Below are 27835 nucleotides of genomic sequence, written 5' to 3' on the forward strand. Positions count from 1 at the left end.
AGCAAATGAGCAATTACCAATTGCACAATTGGCAGCGGATTTGGTTGAGTCATGTGTACAGGACCCAACAAGACCAGGAGCAGTTATTTATTTAACAAACACACATCATGTGAGTGGCCTGACATGTACTCGATATATTACCACCCCTTACTGTACATGACTGATAACTGTCAAAACAACAGCCGGTGTCATGTCATGATAAGTGTATCTCTGAATATGTAACCAGCAAACACTTCTGACAATCCTAGGGGAGTCACCCAAGTCTTAAAGTATGTGTCCATAAAGAAGAACTTTATATATCACACATGATCCATAATACAGCAAGTCAGACAAGAACAATATTTAATCCAAGCGTTTTGCATGCTACATGTAGGTAGTGAAAACTGCTGAAGCTACACAAATTATTCTATCTCTGTGGATAGATCGGAGAGTTGGAGGCATTGACCTAGGTGAGTGGTTAGAATGGTTATGGTTTGCAATATGCCCCCATTAACGTGCTATTCTATCTGTGTGTTGGGGACGGGGTGTCTTTATTCTTTGTTTAGGCAGCTTATAAAAGAGAATTTACAGCGGAAGCAGAGAGGTCTGACCTCAATATGGGAGTCTCAAGTGCAGCATCAATTGCAGCCAGCAAGGATGTGAATTTGGCATAAAGAATTACACTGGCAACTCACTAAAATTCTCATTCTCAATATATCTGTATATTAGTTTTTTGTGTAATATAACTCTTTCCTTAACTTCCCATGAAAAAAAGGTAAATTATTAAGCTGTTTTTTTTGTTTTCCTTTTTTTCCTTTTTTATTAATGTGCATAGATAAATATTAAGTATCACTTTGCATATCATCTATGACATATTTGGGGTATTGTAGTTTGTTCCACGATCATTCCCACTTTAGATCCTGACATTTTTGGTATCTTGGTCTTTCTTTTATTGTTTACACAAAATTAATATTAATATTTCTATTATTATTAATATTAATAACAGTATTTATATCAATATACATATTACGCAGCGTTGTATAATAAATAGGGGTTGCAAATGACAGACAGATACAGAAAGTGACACAGGAGGAGGAGAAGACCCTGCCCCGAAGAGCTTACAATCTGAAATTGATGTTTTGTGTGTTTGTATGCATTTAAACTATTTTTTTATATATGACTTGATAATATAGATGAACCAATATCATTTAGAGAAGATCCACATTTTCTTTATATATCGTGGTGACTGTTGACCAAGATTTCTCATTACAGGGAATTCCCTCTATCTAGGTCAGTGGTACTGGGTGGTACACTGGACCTCATATAGAGGGGTGATTTTCTTAAGGTATTTAGGCTATTCCCTGACCAAGGTGATTTTTTACTTGCAGGGAATTATACACATAGCTTGGTGAATGTAGTGATAGCTTACTTTGCAAAGAATACCCAACCAGATGCAAGGAAAAGCTAATCAAAAACAGGATTTTTCTATGCATGTTATTGGATGGTTGAATTGAGCAGATGGTTGAATATCCTTTGCAGAAGGCTAATTCACTTTGCAATGCGAACAGCCCACATATTCCTACAGTAAATCAACCCCATAATGTCTGATAATCAGAATGATCTGACTTGAACGAACGTTGAATGAACGATGTCTGATGGTCTTATTATATGCATTGCAGCAAAATACTGCTGCATAAATTTCTGTTTGTTTCTGAGCCTCACCCTATGTACTGTGATGATTGGGGTCAGTGTCCCAGCACCGCAGGTAGCAATGAATTGCATGCAGAAATCCCATTAGTGATAGTGCAACTTGAGCCTTAAACTACGTACAGCTCAGGGCTGATATTGGAGGAGAATTGGTGTGTGCTCATCGTCCGAACGACCGTCCTGACGGATCTACAGACGATGGATGACGAACGATCTTAATTAAAGTGAAGGGGGAGAGAGCCCAGCAGGGTGCCGCTCCCTAGTTCTCCCTCCTCCCCTCTTCATAGAGTATGTACAGCACCCGTTCATGCATCGTGCAGTCCTTAGTCACTGGACAGGATTGTGAAAGATCTTTTCCAACGGCACTTATTGCACGTGTGTACCCAGTCCTACAGTTGAGGGATTTTCTTTCCTGTTGCACCTCTTGGGTGAGAAGGGAAGATTGATGTAACCAATCAAACACAGGAAAAAATGGACAATGCTTTATTCATATTCTACTCTATCCAAAATTTAAAAAGTGTCTTTTTTTTAATTTATAAAATATACTAAGGGTATATCAGTCTTCGAACTGATTTCTGTGCCACTCACAGATAGAAACATTATACAGTGTATAACTCATCATACCACAGCCCACCGCCATTCAAATGCCAGCACCGCAAAGGGCAGAATCTCGAATACTTGGCGGGGGGGTGGTTTGTAGTCATTACAAATGGGAGGGGTTTAATCCGGACTTGGATTTGAGTCAGTTCCTAATCTGGCAGCAGATGGAAGTTGCTCCATGAAGGAAAGACACACATTTGAAACCCAACACATATACTTGCAGATGGGGTTACCACAAACACTTTTTAGGCCAGGACAGTTTCACTTTAAAAATGCCAAATGACAAGGGTGAATGTTGCCAATTCTGACTTGGATGAAACGTATCTTAAAAATGACTTTTACTGAGAAGAAAGAAAAAGTTGAGCAAGACAAAAAATAAATAAATACGGGAAGGAGAAGCAATGAGTCAGAAAAGGCAGCAATATGACGAGATTAAGAAAATAAAGAGGAAAATGCCCACCGCATGTTTGAGTGCAGATATTAGATGCAGCGGTTGAGGAACAGCGGTGGAAGCATTTGGCTTTGGCAGTACCACACCACACCCTGGGGGAATATTGGCCACAATAATTAGATTTCACTGATACCCAATGCTGAAACTTTCTGACAATCACATTACTACAATGACCACATCCTGTTATGGCTTTATACAGCCTGATTTGTGTGAATGATTGAAAACATTACATTCAGAAAGAATTGGATCATGCTTACATGTGAGGATTGGATTGCGCAGTCCGGCCAGCCCTTGTCTTGCAGGGTCAATGTAATGTAGTATAGTGCCAGCCCATTGCTTCCTCCAACATGTTTTCTGATTATCCATCAGCTGGGAAAATCAAACCCAGCAATACTGATAACATCACCTGTGCAGAGTGAAGGAAATCCTAAAAACATGGCTTGGAGGGGGGTATTTGTTGACTGGAGCTAAGAAACACTGGGGGCCTATTCACACTCCTCCATTCCTGTGCAGTACATTTATGCTTTTTATGTTAATGCATCCTGAATATTCATTTTTAGGAACAGACATGCAACAACATAGCAGAACAATACCATGCATTGAGGTTCACTGCAAAACATGTGCTTCAAGCTGCCATTCTTTTATTGTGCGTTGATATTTCATGCAGACCACAAAGCACCAGATAGAAAAGGTGGGATTTGGTGGGCGTAGGGCATGGAAACTAACAGATTTTAATTTCGTTTTGGCAATCATCTAAAATGCTGATAGATCTCAGCGACTGAACACGTCAATCGGCAAACATGCTTACAAATCCCAGCAGTTGACAATTAATGGTGCAGGTATTGCATGGAATCAGATCACAGTAGACCAACCAGTACACAGTGGATTCTGTTTGGTTGTTGGGGATCCTGCACTTCACTCTTGGTGCTTTGCTTGGTTCAGCTTTAGGCTTTGTTCACGAGAACATAAAACCAATGTCAGTTCCAAAGGCATGTGTGCATATTATTGAGCAATGAACAATTTGTGGCCCTTAGGTCAGCTTAAGTGACACTAATGATATTTTTGGCTATCTGTAAGGTTGACATTCTTCCCAATGGCCAGCAATAGAAGAGGCATTCTTACTGATTACCATACTTATGTACTGTGAGCTGTGGATATAGTATTTATAGCAGGGGTTCCTGAGAACCTGAAAGTCAATTCAAGGATTCTCCAATGTTAAAAGTGTTGAGAAAGTCTGGTGCAATCACTTATGTGCATTGATTGTTAAATGGCAGGTGTGTTGCTTTATATTCTGTATGTGCATTGAGTGCCATTTATAATAAATTGTAATGCACCTATAGCAGTGTTGTGGTGTCAGTGGGTTAATGTGCATTAAAAAATGAAGTACAGTGCACAATCGGGTTGGATAAAGATGTGCAGGAAGTCTGTATCTGACTCATACAGTACCTAATAATATAATATAGTGAAGATTAATGCTGGGACTGATTCTGCAAATCATCAGTAGGGATAAGTGGAGCGATGACCTGTTCTTTCTTATCTTAAAGGCAACACTTGCACCAGATTTCTGTATTCGATACTGATGATACTCACCTTTAAAATATTCCTCTTTTCTCCATTGGAGTATCCAGAAATCTTATTATTGTGTATTATTATTATAATGTACTTATTTAAAAACCAATATATTCCCCAGTACATAGCCTGCAAAAGTTCTGATACAGACCAACATGAAGCACACATGGGAATCAGACTCAGTCCTTCAGCACAAAGAACATATCAGTAGATGGGGGAATAAAGAGAACCTGTCTATTTGCGGCAGATTTTTAAGGCAATCGTATAATAGAGACACAAATTAGTGTCCTATTGTATTGTATTTGGGAAAATAGGCTGCAATGTAGAAATTAATGGTATCTAATAGGTTTTTTTATTATTATCACATCAGTGGATATATTTTAGGATAGGATACTTTCTATTCCATTTCATTGATGAATTAAACATCAAGTCATTAGACAAGGCAAACAAAAGTACAGGATGTGGAAGTCAAGACATATTTTATTAACAGGTTATTATTACTGGCAGTGTTGCTGAGGGGATTATCCCTCACTTTTCAAAGTGTCGTACATGAAGATCCAACCAGTAAGAGCATTTCTTATTGCAGGAACACCAATGCCTCATAATTAGCAGCCTATCTTTCTTGTTCCTTCATTCAATTTTTTGGATTTGCGTATGCAGTAGACCTAGAAGGAAATCAAATGGGATGTGCAAAAATGCAAGGGAGTGTCTTAACACTGTATTAATGTTAGCTGCCATTGCTTACCTGGATCTATATTATAGAATCTTGCCTGGTTGGTCTTCTGATTGAGGATGCAGCTCTGTTGTTCAGCAAATTGTCACACGGTTATTTGCAGGCAATTAGCGTTTATTTGGAATTAGTTCTGCAATGGCAGTTTACATCATCTTGCAGTATCAGGTCCACTTTCAGACTGTCTTTGTACTTACTCTGCTGCACAGATCTCTCACTATGCTGTCAAGTAGACGTTTACACAGCTGTTTCTGATCTCCTAGCATCCAACTGGTGTTAAAAGCACTGTGATTATTCCACAAGGGCGGTTTTCCTGTCTTGGCCTAAATTAGGCTAGGTGTACATGTGCAATGGTTCTTGTCCAACAATCGTCTCAGAGCTGATATCAAACGAGAATCTTGCATGTATACAGTTCTCGTCATCCATTGTCGAACCGCCATCCTGGCAGATCCATGGACGATGAACAATCCTAATGGAAATGAAGGGGGACAGAGCCCAACGGGGTGCGACTCCATCGTTTTCCCCTTCCCCTCTCCATAGAGTAGAACGGTGCTGTATATACAACACGTGCATGCATCGAGCAGTCATTATTCGTTAGAAAGGATCGTGAAAGATCTTTTCTAACGACAATTATTGCACGTGTGTACATAGCCTTAGTCTGGCCACACTGAAGTGGCCTTGTCTCTCGTCCTGCTCGGTCGTTGTTCTTTGTGTCCTGTTGCTCTTGGTTTTGGCTTTGTCATTCATTGGGCTGAAGTTGCCGGCTGGCAAATCTATGGGCTGCATTGGGGGACAGTTTGCTGCTGCACAAGGGACTCACACCCTTCTCAGCCAACAGGATCCACCACAGGGTCTCCAAGACAGTTCTGCACAGAAGCTCACTGTTGACTATGTCTGTCACTAGGCAGCATACTGAAAGTAGCCATCATTGCAAAGTCCAATCCTTTATTCCTAGTAAAGCCCCATACAGATGTCAGATCATTGTAGCTGGAAAGAATCATTTGTGACTGTGTCTACTGACAGATGAATGAACAAGTGCTGTACGTAAGGTGAAGAGAATGGGGGAGAACAAGCAATCTGCACCCTGCTATGCTTTTTTTTTTGCACAGGTGTTATTCCTGATTGGTTGTTCATCAGTCAGCAGTGGGTTGTTTTTTAATATTGGTATAACCTTTTCATTCAACAAAGAAACATTTATTACGAGATGCGTTCATAGTAGAATACTTGTATGGCATGCTGGCCACAGTTGCCTTAGTGGTTAGCACTCTTGCCTTTGCAGCACTGGGTCCCAGGCTTGAATATCAACCAGGACGAAAGGCATATGTATTTTCCCCCCATGTTTGCATGGTTTCCTCCCACATCCAAAAAACAAATCCATCTAGGTTACTTAGCTTTGTCAAATTGACCTTAGACTGTGTTAATGACATATGACTATGGTAGAGACATTAGATTGTGAGCTCCTTTCAGGGATAGTTAGTGACATGACTATAGACTTTGTAAAGCGCTGCATAATATGTCAGGGCTAGATAAATACCGGTAAATAAAAAATGAGTTATTACTTGTTGACTACATTTGCAAAGTGAAAATCCAGATAAGCACAATGAGGAGTCCATCTCTTCTCAATTATGCAGCTGTGTGTGTGTGTAATGGTTTAGTTGTAAATTTTAAATATTCATTTGCACTATTCTACATTTACATAATTAGAAAGACAAAAAAACTTTGAACATAACAAAGACAATCCATGCTAAACAATATACATTTCCTTTAAATATTATTCTTCATTATGACATAAAATTAATGATTAAGAGTAAAACCTAATAAAGATATCCCATCAGCTTCTGAACATTTGCCAGTGGGATGGGTTACCTTTACAAAGGATAATTCCTGTTTTTATCAATGGCTGCAGCCCCCTGGCTCTGCGCACATCCTTTACTGAAAAGGCTGTTCCCACCAGAGGAATTGCTCATTTATCTTAAAGTGGACCAAGCATGAAAATTCCAGTGTGCATAATGATCCACTACCAAAAAATGAAAAAAATAAATAATAAAGAGGGGGAAATAAAAGGAAAATATACCTTACTTTCTGGCAAGTTTAATTACCTAATCCTGGAAAAGCTGAGGATTCCATATATCCCGCGGCAAGGCAATTCTGCATAGTGCTGAAGCAACTTTGCATTCCCCAGCTTTTCCAGTTTAGAAGGCTGATTGATACCATAAATGCCTGTATGAGCACAAACAAACCTGGGGTGTAAGGAAAGAATTATTTTATTTTGGAACATTTTTTGGGGGAGCAGATTACACAGGCTGAAGAAGGAGTAGAAAAACAACAGAAAGAATGGTTTTAGGTAACAACTGAGTTGTATTAATGATAAATTTTCATAATACAAGACAATAATATTGACTTCAATGACTGGTTAGTAAATCCAGACAAAAATACGGGCCAAAACGGCACTAGACATTCATCCTGTAATGGAATGATGCGTTTCGCATTTCGCCGGGCTTGGGCTTCCTCAGGGGTGGCGATACTTTTAGCGATGTTCTAAAGAAATGCTTGTCAGTAAATATTCCTTGAAGAGTGGGCACAAATGTTTTGAAGGGTAGGGGGATAGTATCCAACCAGTTGTAGATGAAAAAGATGCCTCCAGTGTGGAGGAAAATAGGAACTGTAGGTAGTCCTGATGTCCTGAGAGTTGACTATGCGGAGACCACAGCCGCGGTCCATGCTGCCTGGTGAAGGAAAGCGAAGTGACGCTTTCCTTCACTTTGCTTTCCTTCGCCAGCTGGCATAGACCGTGCCTGCGTTCTACACATAGTTCTCAGGACATCCGGTCCTCCTACAGTGTGGTAACCCCATGCTTTTTTCTTCCACAACTGGTAGGATACTATCCCCCTTATGCTTCAAAACATATGTGCCCCTCTTCAAGGAACATATACTGACAAGCATTTGTATAGAACATCGCTAAACGTACCACCACCCCTGAGGAAGCCCAAGCCAGGCAAAACGCGTCACTAATTGCGTTTTGTTATATTCAATTAGAAGATAAATGTCTAGCCATTTTGGTCCGTATTATTGTCTGGATTTACTAACCAGTCAGTGAAACATTATTATATTGTCTTGTATTATGAGAATTGATCATTAATACAACTCACTTTTTGCCTAAAACCCTTCTTTCTGTTATTATTCTACTCATTATTACCCATGATTGGCAGAACGCTCACTCAAGCGCAATATATATTATTCCATCAGATCAATATCTTTAGCTTTGGCTGAAGGAGGAGCCATAAAAGTGGGACACACCTTTTTGGAACTGGACCATCTGGCTTAGCCATTTATACAAAGTGTGTCCCCCAGTATGCATAGCAGCCTCAATGTACTGGATGCATATTGTAATAGATATCAAAGTATAGCCAACATTTCTTCTTAGACTGAATCCTGCTGGAGAGATTTGACCCCTCTATTTGTCTTGGGGACCATTGTCATTGGAATAGAAAGTTATGGGAAATCCAACTTTTTATAGTTGCCACTGGAGCAGCTGAAGAGAGTAATATAACTCCATTGGGGGCATATGATGGCAGCTGTCTAACAGGCTTGGTGTTTGGCTAAGGACCTGAAATAAAGCAAATAAAACCAAACATCAGAGGTTTAGGGATTGGGGTCAGCACCTAGGGCAATGACGGGTACTAAATGGGTTGTTTGGAAAGTCGTAATTACAGTGTTTTGGTAAACTGCACCTTGCAATGCTTTTGGCCATTTTAAGCTGACTTTAGAGAGATTTCCTATCATGTCGATTTTCTGAGACTAATATTCAAAATGCAACACATAAATCTGATATAGATTATAAATAAGAAAAGCTTGATTAATGTAGACAGTAAATTATTGTCAATGGGAATAATCAGGACCAAAGTGACGAGGGGAATGAGCAGAGGAGCCTTGTTGCATCCTCCCCATGTTCACAGATTGCTATACAAAAAAATAGAACAGCTGAACTATTGACAGATATTTAACAGAGATGATTACACACCCCTTGGAGGTATGCAAGACAAATAATTCGGGTACTGATTTTGATTTCTAAATACTTTAAAACCATTGAAACCTGATTCTTTGCAATATTAAACCCAGCACTCGAATCTCAATGCCATATTTTGATTGCACAAAAATGACAACAAAAATCCTATGAGTTGTAGTTGTGTATTTGTGATTTTCTAATTTTAGATAAATTATTGAAATCTTATCAATCAATCAATATCTATGTATAAAATAGAACCAAACTTTTGCAGTCATCCTGGTCTCCAACAAATCCGGTGACAATGATAAATTAAACATTTTGGCAAAGATGGTATAGGGATAGAATGAGCAATCGGTTGGGTATCTGTAGATGTATAAAGGTTAACAACCTTATTTTTTAAAAATTTTGGTTTTAGATATTGTTTTTTAAATTATTTTACATCAAATTTAAAAAATTATTATTATAAAGCTTTAGCTTTTGGAGCAAAACAAATGACCAACAATCATCCTGCTCCTTATGTAAGAATTAATTATTTTTTTATTTACAGTAAGTGATTTTTTTTTTATGACTCAATTGTCAGTGCCTGCCCAGATTCATGCAGATACAGTCAGCGTTCCATAGCAAAAGCCAGCAATGAAAGAGTCGTCCTCTTTATTTCAGCCAGGGGTGTGATACCAGCGCTCCACACACACACACATAATATTCTATCAAGGTTTCCTCCGCTCTGCAAACACTCAAAACCACAGAGGGATTAACAGTAGCATCATGTCTGAACTAACTTCCCGGGAACTGCTGGTTTATAAGGTACCGTATGCACATTTAAACCTAATAATAACAATATTTGAGAAATAATGGGGGAAAAGAACTGCTGTCAAGTTTTTTTATTGCTGTCTGTGATTAGTAAAAAAAAAATGAAAATTTAAAAGGCAGCAGCATTGCAGCTGGATAACAGATGTGTTTTATCAAATTCACATTTCTTTTTAATGTATTTACAAGCTTTGCAAGCCCTTTCACCTTGCAGGATCCCAGGTCTGATCCCCGGGCAGGACATTACCTACATGAAGTTTCTATGTTCTCCCCTTGTTTGTGTGGGTTTCCTCCCTCATCCCAAAAACATATTATTATCATAATCATGTATTTATATAGCGCTGAAATATTACACAGCACTTTAGCTGGCTATAGTCATGTCACTAATCGTCCTTCAGAGGAGCTTGCAATCTAATATTCTTGCTTTAATCAATTGTCTCTAACAATATCCAAGATCAGTTTTTTGGGGAGAAGCCAATTAACCTACCAGAATGATTTTGGGATATGGAGGTAACAGAAGGGCACTGAGCAAACCTATGCAAAGCACAGGAAGAACATACAAGAGAACATATCTGCTCCGTGCAGATAGTGCCCTGGCCAAAATTTAAACCTGGGGCGAGACTAAAGTGCTAGCTACTGTACCGCCCAAAAACACAGTAAACCCAAAATTGGCCCCAGATTGTGGTTAGGAAGATAACATTGTAAGCTCCTTTAAAGGACAGCCAGGCTTTTGAAGGGCAACCAGAGTAAATTTAAAAACACAAAATTTTATTGCTTGAACAACATAATTTACAAGCGTAAGAGCTGTGTCTCTTTAAATGAATCGTAGGCTAACATATAACCACTAGTTTCGCAAAAAATAGCAATATAGTTTAGTATCATACTAGGTTAGCATTGACGTTAAGGTGTACCACCCGACCGTTTCGCCCGAACCGGGCTTCCTCAGGGGTAAGTGGTCTCTTTCGGGTGGAACAAACTAATAAACTCCTTTAAAGGACAGCTAGTAACATTGCATTATTCAGTGTATCCTGTAAAGCACTGCTGGAAATTTTAGCTTTATATAAGTAAATCTGTGTTCTTGGCAGTGGTACCAGAAAAAGTTTTGGAATCCCATTGTATATCTAAAGACATTTAAAAAAAATGTTGGATAGGTTAGGGGATGGTTGTACTTGCCGTCAGATTTTTTTTTCTATTTGTGTCCCACTAGGTTGATATACCTTCAAGTTATGTAGAATTACCAGGAAAGTTGGGGGATGTCCAACAATATTCTATGCAAGGGAAATCCCGGTTTAGGTAGTTGTGTCTAGATAAAAAATGTCCCCATTGGAAAATGTCCCCTCTATTCCTACTCTGGTGGAAGTTCAAAATTTTGGATTTCCCCTTAAATTAATTCCTGGTGATATTAGTGATCTGGTCTGATGGTGAAAGCTAATTTTCCTAATGGGGACATAGTCAGCAACGAAAACCTTCTAGTGGCTGTAACTCTTCACTATTACTCAAAAAAGGTCTTTTTATTAGGCAGTGAGTCTGACATTCACCAAACATTCCATGGTGGAGAATCATCAGGTCCATGTGTTTTAATGTCTGCAAATGATTCACCTCGGATGATTGCATTAAAGTCAGAACAATGAATTTCTACATTAGTGTTATGGGCTGCTACAGGTTATGGAACATTCTACCTGTAATGAATGATTTGAAAGCAAACTGGCAATGCAGCTGTAAAGAAGGCACCTTGTTGTGGCATGGTGCCTCTCCAATGGGCCAATGGTGCCAACTATGTCTGGTGAATGTATTCTGTTTTTTGCAAGCAACAATAAAATAGGGGGGGGGGGTCCTAAGTCAGTTCTGCACAGTTGCCCACCATTAGCTACGTCCACCTTTGGGAAGGACATGAAGCAAACACTATTTCCTACCACCTTTACCCATTCCATTCTTCCCAACTATTTCGGGCTCATATATAAATTCATAATTTCACAGTAAAATAATAAATAACCCTCGCCTATGTATTATAACATTGCTCTTTTGGACAGGGTCCTCTACTCTTCCAGTGTCATTATTTGTATTGTGTCCCTATTTAAACAGACATCATTTTGTAATATGCTGGCACTATATAATGTTGGCAACCAATGTTTTCAACATAAATGCTAAAAAGAACACCTAAAAAGAAAAACACTGTAAAAAAAACATTTGACAAAACTATATAGATGTGGACACCCTGAAACAAGCATGGCATGTCTTCTGTATAAGCTTTTGAATACTTTTACCTTCCAAATATTAGATTTCCATTACAAAGTATTCCCTTGGCATGCAACTGCTTGCATTATTAAAATTAATACCCAAAAAGGTTTGGTTAGCTAGGTATAAGATGTATAAAGTACCCCTATAAAAATGTCATCTACACACCATGGGTTCAGATGCCATCCATGGCAATGTTCATTGTGGCAGGTTCTAGCCATCTCCTGGCTTATCTATATATACATTGCATCATTAATGCCCAAATTGAGCAGTGGCAGGACTTGTTGGTTAACTTGGCAAGATTTGCATACCTAAGTAATTATATATATATATATATACATACTTATACACTTATATAAGACCTGTACGGTTTTGTAAACACAATAAGCTGCTTTTGTTTACATTTATTACACTATTAAGAGCCACATTATTCTTGAAAGATACAAAAAAATACATTTGTTGTTAACCTACTATGTAACTATGTTCTTGTCAACACTTTTTTTTTTAATACATCTTTGTAGACGATAATTGTCTTTGAGTACATGCACACTCCCCTGTTATCACAGGTTACATTAGAATCTGTCACATAGCTTATCATATATGTGCATGACTAGTACAACTTGTAGCTGAAACTCCCTGCTAGAATCCTAAAGACAAATTTACTCAACAACTCAAAAACTATTTCCAAATTTTGCATCGCTAGTAGGAATATAAAGAAAATAGGTAATGTAAAGAAATATAATATAACCAAATTAAAGGAAAACAGGCCTAGGTTTAATGTACAGCGCTGCGTAATATGTTGGCACTATATAAATCCTGTTTTTTAATAATAATAGGTTCAGACATGCAGGGAACAAGGGTTCCAACACGCTTCCCACCACTTTGCAGCCATTTGGCCAGCTGTTTGCTGCCCCCATTTATTTTCTATTGGGCTGCCGCAGTGTGAGACGCTACATGATAGGATGGTTTAGTAGCTTGAGGAAGCGGGAACCACACTACAACCTCACCGCTAGGCTGAACATAACCTAAACTTTCCAGGTGGATATCCCATCCTTCTAGAAGTACCAGACTAGGTAAGGGTGGCTTTGCAGCACAGAAAAAAGATATAAAAATCAGAACAAGTAATAATAATAAGTTTATTTGGCCTGTATTGTTTATTGAAAATACATTTTCCAAGTGTCAGTTTTTTTTAAATTTATATTTCAACCGGTTAAATTTTTACCAGTACATCTGAGCTGCATTTAAAGCTGCAGGTCTTATATTCCAGGTCAGCAATTCCATTTGAGACAATACTTAAAAAAAAGGAATAGGGAACACTCACGAAGGCTTTTAAAAAGGAGCAAAAATGGAAAAAAGGAAGACAAGTCTGTGTGTTGAAGCTTTTATTTTGCATTACAAGCTTATTAGGATATGATGCATTTAGGTCATTAACGAGAACAATGTTGTGATGGGGGTCGGCTCAGACACAAAATATCGAAATGTTACACCCATTCCTTTCTTTCCCCACCAAAAGGAAATGAGGCAGAAGCATTAATTGATTTTCTGTAAACATTTTGAAAGTTCTTCATTTAAAAATAATATGCTACCTTTCCATTACACCCGAATTAATTTAAGAATGACATTTTTACTAACTTTTTTTTCTTTTTGTTGATGGAAACTGTTAAGTGCATCAGCATGAAAATATTAATAATGTTACAATAAAGTTGTTTTGTCAAGGGGCCAAGATAATTAGCTTTAAGGCAAACTGGTTCTTAGGATAACCTGTGTGCAAATAAATTATTCATCATTCTGTATGGGGCTTGCTGTAGGGAGAGGAAACTTGTGGGGTGTGTGGATCACTGGCATGAGGAAGTGGTAACTGCATGGCAATCTAGTCAGCTAGTCAGCGAAGAATAGCTCTTGGTAGAACACTTCAATGCTTTACATTTTTTTTATTGATAGGTAAACGGTAAACATGAAATATTGCATGGGATTATCTAATATTTATTTTTTTTCTAGCCAGCAGATAGACACTAAGCTCATTTTTTATTGGTCTGTTAAGCAAGGAGTAGTTGATTTGCTAAAAAAAAAACATGTTTGCAAAGCTCAATAGCTGAAGCTAAAATCAAGGCACAAAAAACTTCCATTTAAATATTTTCCTCAACAATAGCAAAGGATAATAATCCATTTGGTTTGCATCAATTTTAAACAGATATTACCATGTACAAGTGATGTTATAATAATGCTGCCTGTGCCTCGGAGTGATCCTGCACAGGTTCTGGTGCCTAGCACCATGACACCTTGACAGCACATTTGACAGCTGGTGACAGTGAGCGGTATCATACCACTCCCTGCCACCCCCATTCATTCTGTATGGGGCTTGCTGTAGGGAGAGGAAACTTGTGGGGTGTGTGGATCACTGGCATGAGGAAGTGGTAACTGCATGGCAATCTCATGATCTAAACATATTCTTAGATTACTTATGTGGCGAAAATACACAAAGGACACCAAGATCCAACCAACAATACACCAGCTGCTTGAATATGGACAATATTTGTTTTGCTTGGTGTCCAGCTTTCAAGCAAATTACAATCTACGATATTGCAATGCTGTGAGAAACCTACGTCTAAGGCTACATACACACATCAGACGATTCTCGTCTTATAATCGGATGAGAATCGGGTATGTGTACAATGCTCTTCGTTCATGGATCCATTCTGGTGGATCCACCAACAACGAATGATCGTAATAAAAGTCGAAGGGAGAGAGCGCAGCGGGGTGCCACTCCGTCATTCTCCCCTCTCTATATAGCAGAACGACGCTGAATGTACAGCGCTTGTTCATGCATCGCCCAATCTTTTAATGTTGGAAAGGATCATGAAAGATTCCTTCCAACGACAATTATTGCACGTGTGTACCCAGCCTAAATCTGTTCTATAATAACAACTCTACACTTGCCATTGCCGACCCATAGACTTTGGTGCCATCTTCACAGCAACTTCCTGGCTGCCAGAGGCTTCTTTGTTCACTAATACATAGTCACTGCCACTGGATTGCACTATCCAGGCAATGGATGACAGATGTATTGTATATATAGCACTGCAGGCAATATTAGACGACACTTATGGATAAAAAAAGTGGAAGGGGTTTTACATTTTTGCAGAAAAGACATACAAAAGCTGTGTTTTATTTTTTTTCATGCTGCAGTTTCCTGTTGAGATTTTCAATATACTGCATTGTTCTTTTACAATGGTCAGTAGTCGGAGTCTACTGCAAGTTAGAATAATGAATTAGAATCTCAGATGTCCAGCAGGTGCAAGTGAAGCCTCTAATACTCATAAGCCTCCCCGGCTCTGACCACATCTAATAATAATGATAAAAGTTAAGGGGGTTGTCACTCTGCCATTGGAGATATTAGAGAGTGGTGCAGGGAGTGAGGATAATAATTCTGGAATGTGTGCCTCCTGTTGTTCTGTACGGTCGCCAAAAACTTCTCCCTAAAAAAATAGTCAGCTTTCCAGCTTGCTAAAATGGAAAATAAAGCTCAGCAGTATTTTCATCAACTTCAGAGTGTTTATAAAATATGAAATCAGATGAGGTTCTCCCTAAAGTGTCCCTGGCATAAAAATAAACTTGGCTATGAGCGGTCTCTTGCTTTAAGACCATACATTTGTCACTGCTACTTTTTCCTTAAAGATAATATAGAATAGTATGCAAAGCTAGATTTTTTATAAAAAAAAAATAAGAGTTGTCGATAAAAAAATATATATTTTTTAATTTCATACCATGTCTGCCAGATACACGTGCACAGATGAGTATGAATGCAGATCAGCACCCATGATGCAATACCAGCTTTAACTGCAGATTCAGGACTTTTTGTTTGGAAATTTCTTTTGGAACAAAATGGCACTGTAAGTCAGCTCTAAGCACCCTGGAACAGACATAATTTCTATCCCCCATAGTATAAATGTATCCAGCACCATGTTCTAGGTGGCATGACATTGCAAACACATATTAGCAAATAACTGATTCATTTATTTCTAATGACAGTGATGTTTCAATCCTTTCAGCCAATTGGCAAGAAAGAGCCAAATACGGATTCTGACCGGTGATACGCAGCAGACCTCTATTTGTATATTCCCACTGGCATTGGCACAACTTAGTGGGTTGCTGCCTCCAGGTTAATTCTTGGCAGTCAGATCACAAATCTGATACAATAGTCTTTTGTCTAATTGCTCACAAATGCTTACGCTTAGCAGCAGAGATACTCTACTTAACCTGTCTGATATAGTTAACAGGCGTTCATCTTCAGTAGTACGTAGACTGTGAAACCATAAATTGCATAGAGAAAATGTTTCTTCTTTATACACTTCAATATATGCACAAATCTTCCAGTTGTGTTACCTCCTTCCACGATGTACCCTCACTTGACATTGTCTCCCTTTTTTTTTAATTTTCTTTTTGTAGTACTTAGACTCAAATGGTGCCTGCTGGGGATCACCATCATGTACACAAATTGTAATTTGGCAAAATTATTAGACGCAGTGCCTTTATTGGATTATATAGGTGGCATGATCATCAGAGGTTAGCACTTTGGCCTTTGTCTCGCTAGGTCCCAGATTCGAATCTCGGCCAGGACACTATCTGCATGGATTTTGCAGGTTCTCCCCGTGCTTACATGGGTTTCCTCCCACATTCCAAAAAAACATGCAGTTAGGGTAATTGGCTTTTCAACAAAATTGAGCTTAGACTGTGATAATGCCATTTGACTATGGTATGTAAAGCGCTGTGTAATATGTCAGCACTTTATAAATACTGTGCAATAATATTAATATTATTATTATTAATAATAATAATATTAATAATAATAATAATAATAATAATAATACGTGTTGATCACTGTTTGTACAGCTAAAGCCTAAGCACCTAGGCCGATTTAGAGAATTACCCCTGCCTACCACCCCTGTAAAATCCTTTTCTCCCACTTGGATACCTTCTGGTTTTTCTTTTTTGTTGCCAGTTATTTACTTCTAAATTCTAAATGCTTGTGGTTCTCCTTTAACTACTAATCACTAAATAATGCTAGAAAGAAACTAATGGTGTCCTTTTGGCAGAAGACGAATGACTGTGGGAATGGAGAGGTGATGTGTTCTAAGTAAGGACGGGCTGTACCTGATCTGCAGTTTGTGATATGGTTCACAATAGACGGGTTTTCCAAGCATGACAAAGAAAATCCTGTACAATAGACAGGTCTACAATCCCTCATCTTTAATGAATGCCCAGGTACCAGCGTGTGCTGGGTCCTCGAGATCTAACCTGTGGAATCTCATATACAATGAGCGTAATGCCACAAAGTTTAACATCCTCCCAGCTTCCACCCTTTCCAAAATACGTCATTCCACCAATAGGGTTTATAGGAAATGATATCAAATGATGTGTAAACTAGCACTGGGCATGCAGTACATGAACACATGGCATGTGTTGACATCAATCAAAACACAAGGTTAACTAGATGTTTTCACAGGGCATGGGAATTGTTTTGTATTATCGAAAGCAAAAACTTTTCCTTTTTTTGATTTCAGATAGAATTTGGAATAGTAGACCATTATCAGGTTTAGATTGGTATCTGTTGTCCAAATTTTTTTCTATTATTTCCTCTTATTTTTTTTTAGTAGAGAATTGGACTTTTTCATTTTCTTATGAAAGGTGATTCTAAGAGAGCCCCTTGCTGTGGGCTGGGGGGGTGCAGAGGTAAGTTGCGTGCAGGGGTTCCCCTTTCAAAGTACTAGGCAGCACTCCGTACTTAATGCTGATAATTACTGGAAATAGTAGGGTGGTCTAGCTAGGATTACATATCTAAAAACCTTAATTTCAGTGCACAACAAGAATACCAGCCATAGACACCAAATCTCAAAAGCAGACAGAATATTCATGAATACTGTAATTCCCATTCTTTGCTCCTTTACCACCAATGGTAACTTTACTTTAACTTACAATAGCACCTTCACCACTGAGCTAAGAGAGTCATTTATAACAAAGAGTAGGCCTCATAATGGGGGCAATTACGAGAGGAGTCTATAACACAGTGAGTGCTGTGACTTGGACAGGCCACCAGACTTTCCTTCCTCCCCAAATAAAGAGCCACATTTTTGGACAGCACCCTTGCACCCCATGCATATTTATGTTGATAGAGACCAGGGCAACAGTACAGATGGGTTCAAGACAACAAAAGCACTGTATATTCAAGAAAAGAAACAATTAAATGAGCACTACAAATTGCAAAATGTAATACTCCAGTTAAGGACCCTTAAGTTTAAAGGGTGCCTGGAGAGAAGTGGATTGTAGTATCCAGTCTAGCTGTGTCAGTTGGAGAAGTAATGGCGCCAGCGTCCTTGTAACCAATGCAAGTTCTGTAAATTCTCAACAGCAATAGGTGGCCTATACCATCATATTGCAAAGAAGTGACCCAATATTAACTGGAAGACTGAGAGCCTAGTTAAGTGATCCACAGAGACTGCACCTAATACGTCTTATACTAGCAAAACTAACTAGAGTAAAGTCTACTTGCAAGAAGCTTATACTACCTTTTTGTTGATAGTACTACTATCTGTACAGGGTGTCTGGCTTAACTTGATGTTGCACTGCAGTGTAGGAATTTTTTTTTTACTTTTATTTGTTTAGTTTATATAAAAAATAAAATTATTTTTACAAAAAAATTTTGCTGAATGAAAGGGAAGAAAAACAGTGGCTGGGGGTTAATAATGCGCCTAAAGACTGGAGAAAAAGACTGAAAACCTGGAAGTAATCTGGTCCAGGATTGTAACAATTTCTAACTAATTTTTAAGAAATTAATTCCAGGTTTGCTGGATCACCCAGGTTTTCCCATGATAGCCTATCTTCTCCAGTCTTGGAGAGCTTTAATAAATTGACATATTTAAGCAAAAATAAAGTTCCACTTTAACAATTTGTGCCCATGTAAGGTTTTATTCCAAAAAGGCAATGCCGCTCTTCAATAGCGTTCTAACCTGCCTGATTGCTTGCTTTCTGTTACCTGTTACCTGTCACATCCTAGCTTTCCCTGCAATTGCCAGGAATGAATAAACATTATCTCTGCCTATCAAGATGGCCGAAGATAACACCAAAGAAGAGAGAAGAAGAAAAAAGACGCTACAATGGGACAGGAACAGCTAAGTATAACATGGTGTAGATCCACTTACATAACAACACAAAACTTTATTCTGAAAAAGCTAACCCATAGTGAAAATGTAAAAATTGATCTGTTTTGTCACAGTTATGAGAGTACAAAAGTTGAAACAGGTAATAGTTTTGTGATGGGACCCATGAGATATAATGACTGGTACAAGATGTGAATAAAGTATCACAAGCAAATGAGACCATCCCTACACCTCCTCTAACCCAGCCATGACCCTATAACTATTACAGTATGTGTGTTATATATGTGATGTAACATACACTATTTTATTATTAATATTTTTTAATATTTTCTTCTGCTTGGACCAATATAGTCATCTGTAAATGTGTGAACTGACCTCTGCACATAAAGTATCACTAATGGCTCTATTAATAAAAAAGGGAATCAGACATTCCATTAAACAATCCCTCTTGGGAATCTTTCAGGTCCATGTGTTTCAGTGGCAGTGATTGATTGCCACCAGGGAATGTCAGATTCCCTGTTTTATAAATAGAGCCCTAAGATTTGAAAGGCTGCCACTAGCTTTGGCAGGGGTTTGCTGTTCATTCCAAAGTGTTTGTGATATTTCCTATCTTAGAAAGTTGAAATGTATGCCCGGTGTTAGAAAAACTGATTGAAAAAGAGAAGAATAAACTTTTTAAACTATATATATATATATCTACTTTAGTACCTAGGAGGGGTCATTCTTGGAAAATTGTATACAACAAAGTATAATACAACCTACAGAGATACAAACAACATAGTGCAAACAGATAGAAATCAAGACGTAAAACTATATACAATAATATTCTCCCACCTCCTAGATTGTAAGCTCTTCTGGGCAGGGTCCTCTCTTCCTGTGTCACTGTCTGTATCTGTCTGTCATTTGCAACCCCTATTTAATGTACAGCGCTGCGTAAAATGTTGGCACTATATAAATCCTGTTTATTATTATTATTATTATTATTATTATTAATAATAATAATAATAATAATAAAGAGGGGAGGAACAAAGGCAAACAGAAAAGTGGGGCAACTAGGGCTTGAGAGGACTGGAATAGGAAGTGGGCCGACAAAACAAACAGCAGATCAAACAAACTTATACTTTAAATAAGAATTCTATTATGTTCCCTGGGGGTACTGATGATTTTTTGAAGGGAAAAAATATTTTTCATTTAATATGTATTAAATATTTATAAAAGTGGATAGGCTTATAAACTAAACCTTTTTCTCTTGTATACAATCTTAATATTATAAGTAAACAATTATTACAAGATGCATTTGCAAGAAATGTTTGTTAGCAGCCAATGCATTACTGATCCAAATATTCCAATCAGTGCTCGGAGAAAGGAAAAGATTCTGTCCCTCCAAATCATTTAACATTCTGTTTAATATAATCTCTCCTGCACTTCGGGACTTCAGGCATCAGCTAAGATTTCACCTAAAATTCTTTAATTTTAATTCTATGTTTTGTTTCTCTTGCAGGAGCCGTTCACCATTTTCACAATGTCTACAAATTTCACAGAGGTGGCCGGAGACAGCTGTTTGTCCCTTGAAGACTTTAAATGGCTTTCTCAGTACCAACCAGTCTACATGTGGTTCATCTTTGTCTTGGGATTCATAGAAAATGCATTTGTCATTTCAGTCTTCTTTCTTCATAAAAGTCGTTGCTCTGTGGCTGAGATCTATCTTGGTAACATGGCCGCCGCAGATTTGATTTTCGTCAGTGGCCTACCCTTCTGGGCTATATACATTTCTAGAGGGTTCTACTGGCAGTTTGGTAGTTTTCTATGTGTTGCTGTGAATATGGTGATCATGATAAACCTCTTTGCCAGCATATATTTCCTAATGATGGTCAGCATTGATCGATTTTTGGCTTTAGTGAAGACAATGTCTGTTGGCCGAATGAGAAGACCCTTTTGGGCCAAAGTCATCTCCACCCTCATTTGGATCTTTGCGGTCATAGTGAGCTTACCCAAAGGGATTTTCCGTAAAGTTGTCTTCTTCCCACCGCTCAACACCACCGCATGTCTGATAGACACCCCATCTCAAGCATGGACTATTGCAAACAATATCATCTTGAATGTTGTTGGTTTCTTGATACCTGTGATAATCATTGGATTCTGCTCTTTCCAAATCATCAATGTCCTACGAAACAACGCCATGCAGAAATTTAAGGAAATTAATAATGAAAAAAGAGCTACGTGGTTGGTTTTATCTGTGCTGCTGGTATTTATAATCTGTTGGCTACCGTTCCACATATCTGCATTTTTAGACACATTAGATCTATATGGAGTTTTCCCAGGCTGTTCTGTAAGACAACCCAATGAAATATTCAACCAAATATCTACCTACATTGGCTTCAGTAACAGTTGCATCAATCCACTCCTGTATGTCATAGTCGGGAACAATTTTAGAAGGAAAGCAAAAGAGGTCTACTGGCCGCTGATATGTAGAAAGGTAGTAAGAAGAGGGAGTTCTATGCAAACGGATTATTCCATAGACACAGCGCAATCATTTTCCTTGGATCAGAAAAAGAAGTCTATCTCTTGAATAAGTCAACTTGGAACATTGCTTTTAAAGGACTTTCTATACTCATTAATCCAGTAAAGCTGTTCACATTGATCCCATTGGATCTTTAACATTCCACGAGAGAGGCTCTATGCAAAAGAGTAAAAATTATTACCTATTTGAGTCCATGCAGTGATGATTGGTCCTGCAACTTTTTCTGCCTGTTAATGTGTATGCAAACAATGCAGGCAGGTTTTTATTTTTTGTGAATTTGCTGCAAATTTTTTACTTTTCAGTAACAACACTGCCTATTGCAGACTGAAAACTTTTAGCCACTTCCTTATCTAGCAGCAGCATTTTCAGCCTGCCATAAGCATTCCTATAGTTGGCTGTTGGGCTGCCTATTGTGTCTATGAGATAACCCGTCCCACAAACAAATAAAAGGGTTGCATGTCAGGCTGACAACACTAATGGTAAATATCGGGCAGTGGCTTTGCTTAGTCAGCCTGCAACAGAAAGTGATGTTACTGGCTATCTATATAAACTGTATATAGTAAGACTAGATGCCAAAAATGCTGAATAATAGAATTCGGGTTTACTGTTTAAACTCCAGCTCCAACTTTGTTTTTGATACCAAGAACACAGAAAACCCATAAGGGACTTTTTAGGCACTAATTATACTAAAAACATAACTTTTAATAATAGCTTACATTAAAAATAATTATAAAATCATACATATAACAACCAATAATGATAAAAACATCATAGTATTTGTGTAGTCTCACATATATACAGAATTTGTTTTGGAGACAGTAGACGAGGTAAAGATTTCTTTATGAATTAAAAGGGTTTTATAAAATAATGTGGCGTGTCTGGCCAGTTAAATAGTATTGTGATAAGCCGAGTCTGCAGAAGCAAAAGCCCACTTATGTCTGGGTTGTATGAGACTGTGGGGATTTCTGGAATATGTAAGGATAGACAGAGAATTTGTTGTCAGCTGTGTCATCCGGTCATTTGGTGACCTGAACATCTTCAATTGTTAAAGATAGCTGCTTTAAACATTACAGCAAACTAAGAATTTTAATTCTTATACAGTTTTTATATAGCGCCAACATATTGCACAGCACTGTACAAAGTCAATAGTCATGTCACTAGCTGTCCCTCAAAGGAGCTCACAATCTAATGTCCCTACCATAGTCATACGTCTTTAATACAGTCTAAGGTCAGTTTTGGGGGGAAGCCAATTAACCTAACTGCATGTTTTTGGAATGTGGGAGGAAACTCACACAAAAATGGAGAGAACCTACAAACTCCATGCAGATAGTGTCCTGGCTGAGATTTAAACCTGGTAAGTGCTAACCACTGAGCCACTGTACTTCCCCAGAATGTTTTCAGCTGGACACACAGGAACCAATGTAGCCTTTCTTTCTGTATGTGATTTTACACTTAATGTTTCAGGCCATTCTCTTTGTTTTGGGCAAACGGGAAAACTATTTTTAAAGCCAAAGTCAACTGATTTATTCAGCTGTAACAGGGTGTGAAACATAAATACACTGTGGGTCAAAATTAAAAACTTAGACAAAGTCACAGGCCAACCTTGAAATTTATTTCAAAAAATTGAGCAAGTTTTTCTCATTGGATAAAAAACCTTGATGCGATCACTTGGATAACAGCCTGAGACACGTTACATTACACAAGGCCATGGGTTGCCAAGAAGCCCCTGTAACTCCAAAAGCTCCCTAGCACCTCCCACGAGTAGCTGAGGGGGAGTGCTGGAAATGCTAGACACGGCCAATGCAGGGCTAAATCTTATAAGTGGCCCGCCGCTGGAACTCTCGCTTCATTGAAATAGTGCTGCCACTACAATTCCCGTCATTAGTTGCTTCTATAAAACAGTCCAATGCAGGGCCACACATAGGCAGAGAGCCCCCTGGTCTATAGACGCGAGTGATGCCAGGAATTGTAGTAGCGGCACTTTTTAAATGCAGCAGCGGGCCAGCTGCAGTTCATATTTAAGATTCCTTTGGGGGCCAAAAAAAAGGATGTTGGGGACCAGAGTTTGATACCCCTGAGCTGTAATATGCCTTCATTATGCTTCAGTTTTCATTTTGGCACACTGTGGCTACTTTCAGGATAAGTCAAATACAATTGACAATAGCATTTTATTTCTTGTATATAACAACTAATTTTGGGCTAAGCTATACTTCTTCTGTGCTATCAATAATAATTTGGAGTGTAAGCATCATTTTTGTTTATTGTATTATTAGTGTGTAAAAGGCTGATTTATTTATATTTTAAGTTTGTGTTTTAAGAATTGATCAGGGAAGGACTGGGCTGGAGGGTTTGCCCATGGGCCATTGGTTGGTAGCCTGAAATGAAGATACTTTCACATTCAGGCATGGAGCAGAGCAGACATTTATTAAAGCTCGCCAAGGTTGTCATCAGTGAAGCAGCAAACCTGGAATGGATTTCCTAAAAGTCATTTGCTATTTGTTAGCAAATGTTTTATATTCTGGGCTAGATCCATTTCAGGTTTGCTGGATCACCCAGCCTCACTGATAAAGGTGTATCCTCTCCAGCCTTGGTGAGCTTTAATAAATTAGCCCTATAGAGTCAGTGCTACATATTGGATATTAAATAGCTACCTGCTCCGCATTCAGATCTGCAAAGTGAATTTCTTCTTGCAGTAACTTCCATTACAGCTATGTAATGTGATGTGAATGTCAGGGTCAACAAAGGAAGCTAAAGCTGGAGGATCTAAAAAGATGTCTGACTGTAAACCATTTCCTTTAAGAACATCTACTTTCACTATGGCCACCGGGCAGCACCATAAAACAGTTTAGACTACAGAAATATGTCCCTGTCATTAAAACTTAGGAAATAATTGCCTATCTACCCTTAAGCTAATTTAAAAGAGAAAAATCCCCAGCAGTGATGGAAATAGCCAACAGTGGGGCCCCTGTGCAGAAATGACTTGGACCCCCCTCCCTGCCCAAACTGACTTGGGGCCCATGTTGGCTAAGAGGATTCAGGATCCATGTGCATAAGTAGACTTTTCACTTCCCTATGTCTGCTCCTGGACACCAGGCATCAAAGTATGGCACCTAGAGGTAGGGAAGGGATGAGGGTTGGGTATAAGAGACTTGGGTTGGGTATAAGTCACTTTGGGCATAAAAAGGACAAGACATTGAATCTATGATGCTCCTGGGTTTTGACCCCCCCCCAAAAAAAACCCCAAGAGCTCTGTTCAGGTAAAGCTGTTGAACTGTGCAGACTGCCATTCCTGGTAAATGCTATTGCAAAGTCTTATCTACCTACTTGCCCAGGCCAGTGATTGACTGATCATCACCATGACGGACAAGCAGCTAGCATTTCAATAGAGCTCAGCAATTGTATCCTACAGTTCCATAGTTATAGAGCATAATTAGATCATTGTTGTAAAGTTGTAAAAATTGCATTTCTATTTACAGTTGTATATAGATCATTTGTAATCCTCTATGTACATAACAAAGGTCATTAAAGCTCTTTGCATGTTCTCCCTGTTTTGAAGCATTGAAGATCTGTGAATCAGTTCAGACACATAATAAACACTTGGCATTTACATGGTGTCAACAGAGGGAACATCACACAGAAATAAACATAGTTTTGATAAACTTTGCAAAAATAGCCTACAATGAGTAATGTGTCCTTGTAAGATTCCAGAGGAACTGAAATCATTAAATAAAACTAAATTCACCCCTTCCATATAGTATAGGTCTAATGTGTTTAAAGTCTAGAAGCCTGAAAAAAGTAATTAACTGATTCTTTGGCCCCGCAGGTTTCCTCCCGGCCAGGCACCTGAAAACCTCTCCTCTTTATTCCTCTTTAGTGGACCAGCAATCCTGCACTGTAGTTGAATACGTTGATGGATCACCCACATTCTAGGACAAGGAAGAGAGTGCTGTCTGTTGGGGGTGCAGGAAGAAATACGTATTTCTGTTATATCCCACTAGACCAGGGGTGTCAAACTCAAATACACAGTGGGACAAAATTAAAAACTTAGACAAAGTCAAGGGCCAACCTTGACATTTATTGAAAAAATTGAGGCAGGCTAAATCTTATAAGTGGCCCGCTGTTGGAACTCCCTCTTCATTGAAATAGCATTGTTACTACAATTCCCTGCATTACTTGGGTCTATAAAACAGTCCAATGCGGGGCCACGCATAGACAGAAATCCTGCTGGTCTATAGACGTAAGTGATGCCGCTACTACAATTCCCTGCATTACTTGCATCTATAAAACAGCCCAATGCGGGGCCACGCATAGGCAGAGAGCCCGCTAGTCTATCGACGCGAGTGATGCGCTACTACAATTCCCTGCATTGCTTGCGTCTATAAAATAGTCCAATGCGGGGCTATGCATAGGCAGAGAGCCCGCTGGTCTATAGACACAAGTGATGCGCTACTACAATTCCCTGCGTCTATAAAACAGTACAATATGGGGTCATGCATAGGCAGAGAGCCCGCTGGTCTATAGACGCGAGTGATGCCAGGAATTGTAGTAGTGGCGCTATTTCAATGCAGCGGCGAGCCAGCTGCAGCTCATATTTAGGATTCCTTTGGGGGCCAAAAAAAGACCTTGAGGGATAGATTTCGCCCTCAGGCCAGAGTTTGACACCCCTGCGCTAGACTAATTAAGATTTACTCTATGGAGGGGGGAGTGCTAAAATGTGATTTTTATCAGCAGAGCACAATTGGGCTATGAAGTGGACCTTGGGTTAGGTTTTCCAGTCACTTACTGTAGACAATAGTAATGACACAAGACCATACTGAAAGCTGAGGACCCCACTCATCAGAATACCCCAGAAAAACCCAATGACTTCCCCATTATCTACACTAAAGTGTCAGCAGAAGGGTGCAAGGTTACTCTTTTTTAATTAAACTAAAGAGGGTTCGGGTTAAACCAGAACTTGTGTTTTCATGTGCCCATTATAAACCCAGGATACATTTTTATAGTTATAGATAGAGCGGGGATAGTTTAGGACCCCCATCAGGTTTTCCCTGCTATCCAAGGCTCCATTAGGGCCCACAAGTGTTAACTTGCATTTCTTAGTCTGGCCATTTCTATCAAGGAGCTAATTATTGCACATGTGGAATTTTTGGCAGTACAAAACCCTGCAAATCTGTCAGCAAAGTGCGTTGGGGTTCCATGGTGCTATGGTGCGAATGAGCTTCAAACTGTGATTGACAGCTCAATCCTCCTCAATCAAAATATCACATCTAAAGCTAGCTTTATTGTTAAACTATTCTATTTATATGTTGTTGAAGAATTCCCCTCATTTCCCGTCCAGTTAAACCTATTGTCACCGGGACAAAAAACAAAAGAATTCTCTCCAAAGCTGGCAAAGCATGTAGCAATTTAGCAATGGGGTGGACTGTTGTTGTTGTTTTATTAACCTAAAAGGGATGGAATTAAACCCATACTAGTAAAACATGTCCAAGTTGTTTCCTTGTTCATATGCAATTACAAATCAATTATTTTATAACCTTTGTCAATTTATTGTCCAGCTTCAACTGTACTAGCGAGGTAAAGTTTATTAGATCTGTGGGTGGTTTGCTTTCTGATCATTCGTAGATCCCTGAAAATCTTTGTGGCTTGAAAGTACTAAAAATTGCCTAATGTAATCAAGCACGAGGTAGCAATTAAAACCCAACAGGGCTTGTAACCCCTCCCAGTCCAAAGTATTGGCTTGATATACACTTTACACTTTATGTGAGTTTTAGGGAAAAAAAAATATGCAAAGCAAATCATATACATAAATATTTAAATATAATTTTTGGTGTTAGTGTTGAATGCTTTACATTTGTTCTTGCTTTTAGATTAGTTTTATAATAACAGTGCAATACTTCATTGTAGCCTGCAGGTGGCAATGGTGTTATTGCTTTTATATATATATATATATATATATATATATATATATATATATATATGTATAATGTGTTATTGAATGGATATATATATATATATATAAAATGTGTTATTGAATGGATATATATATATATATATATATATATATATATATATATATATA

General features: G+C 38.5%; 1 protein-coding gene across 2 annotated transcripts; it reads left to right on the forward strand.

Moving 5' to 3' along the window:
- Window positions 1-279: 279 nt before the first annotated feature.
- On the forward strand, window positions 280-25301 carry LOC140341830 (B2 bradykinin receptor-like). Of its 2 annotated transcripts, none has more exons than XM_072427722.1 (2): window positions 280-449; window positions 20740-25301. In XM_072427722.1, exon 2 carries the CDS (start codon window positions 20761-20763, stop codon window positions 21805-21807), a length of 1047 nt encoding a protein of 348 aa, XP_072283823.1. In that variant the 5' UTR covers window positions 280-449; window positions 20740-20760; the 3' UTR covers window positions 21808-25301. The 2 variants fall into 2 exon arrangements, with proteins under 2 accessions (XP_072283823.1, XP_072283822.1); XM_072427721.1 differs by lacking the exon at window positions 280-449 and adding an exon at window positions 9679-9846.
- The last annotated feature ends 2534 nt before the right edge of the window (window positions 25302-27835 follow it).

Source organism: Pyxicephalus adspersus, chromosome 12, assembly GCF_032062135.1.
Source record: "Pyxicephalus adspersus chromosome 12, UCB_Pads_2.0, whole genome shotgun sequence".
In the NCBI taxonomy this organism is placed as follows: domain Eukaryota; kingdom Metazoa; phylum Chordata; class Amphibia; order Anura; family Pyxicephalidae; genus Pyxicephalus; species Pyxicephalus adspersus.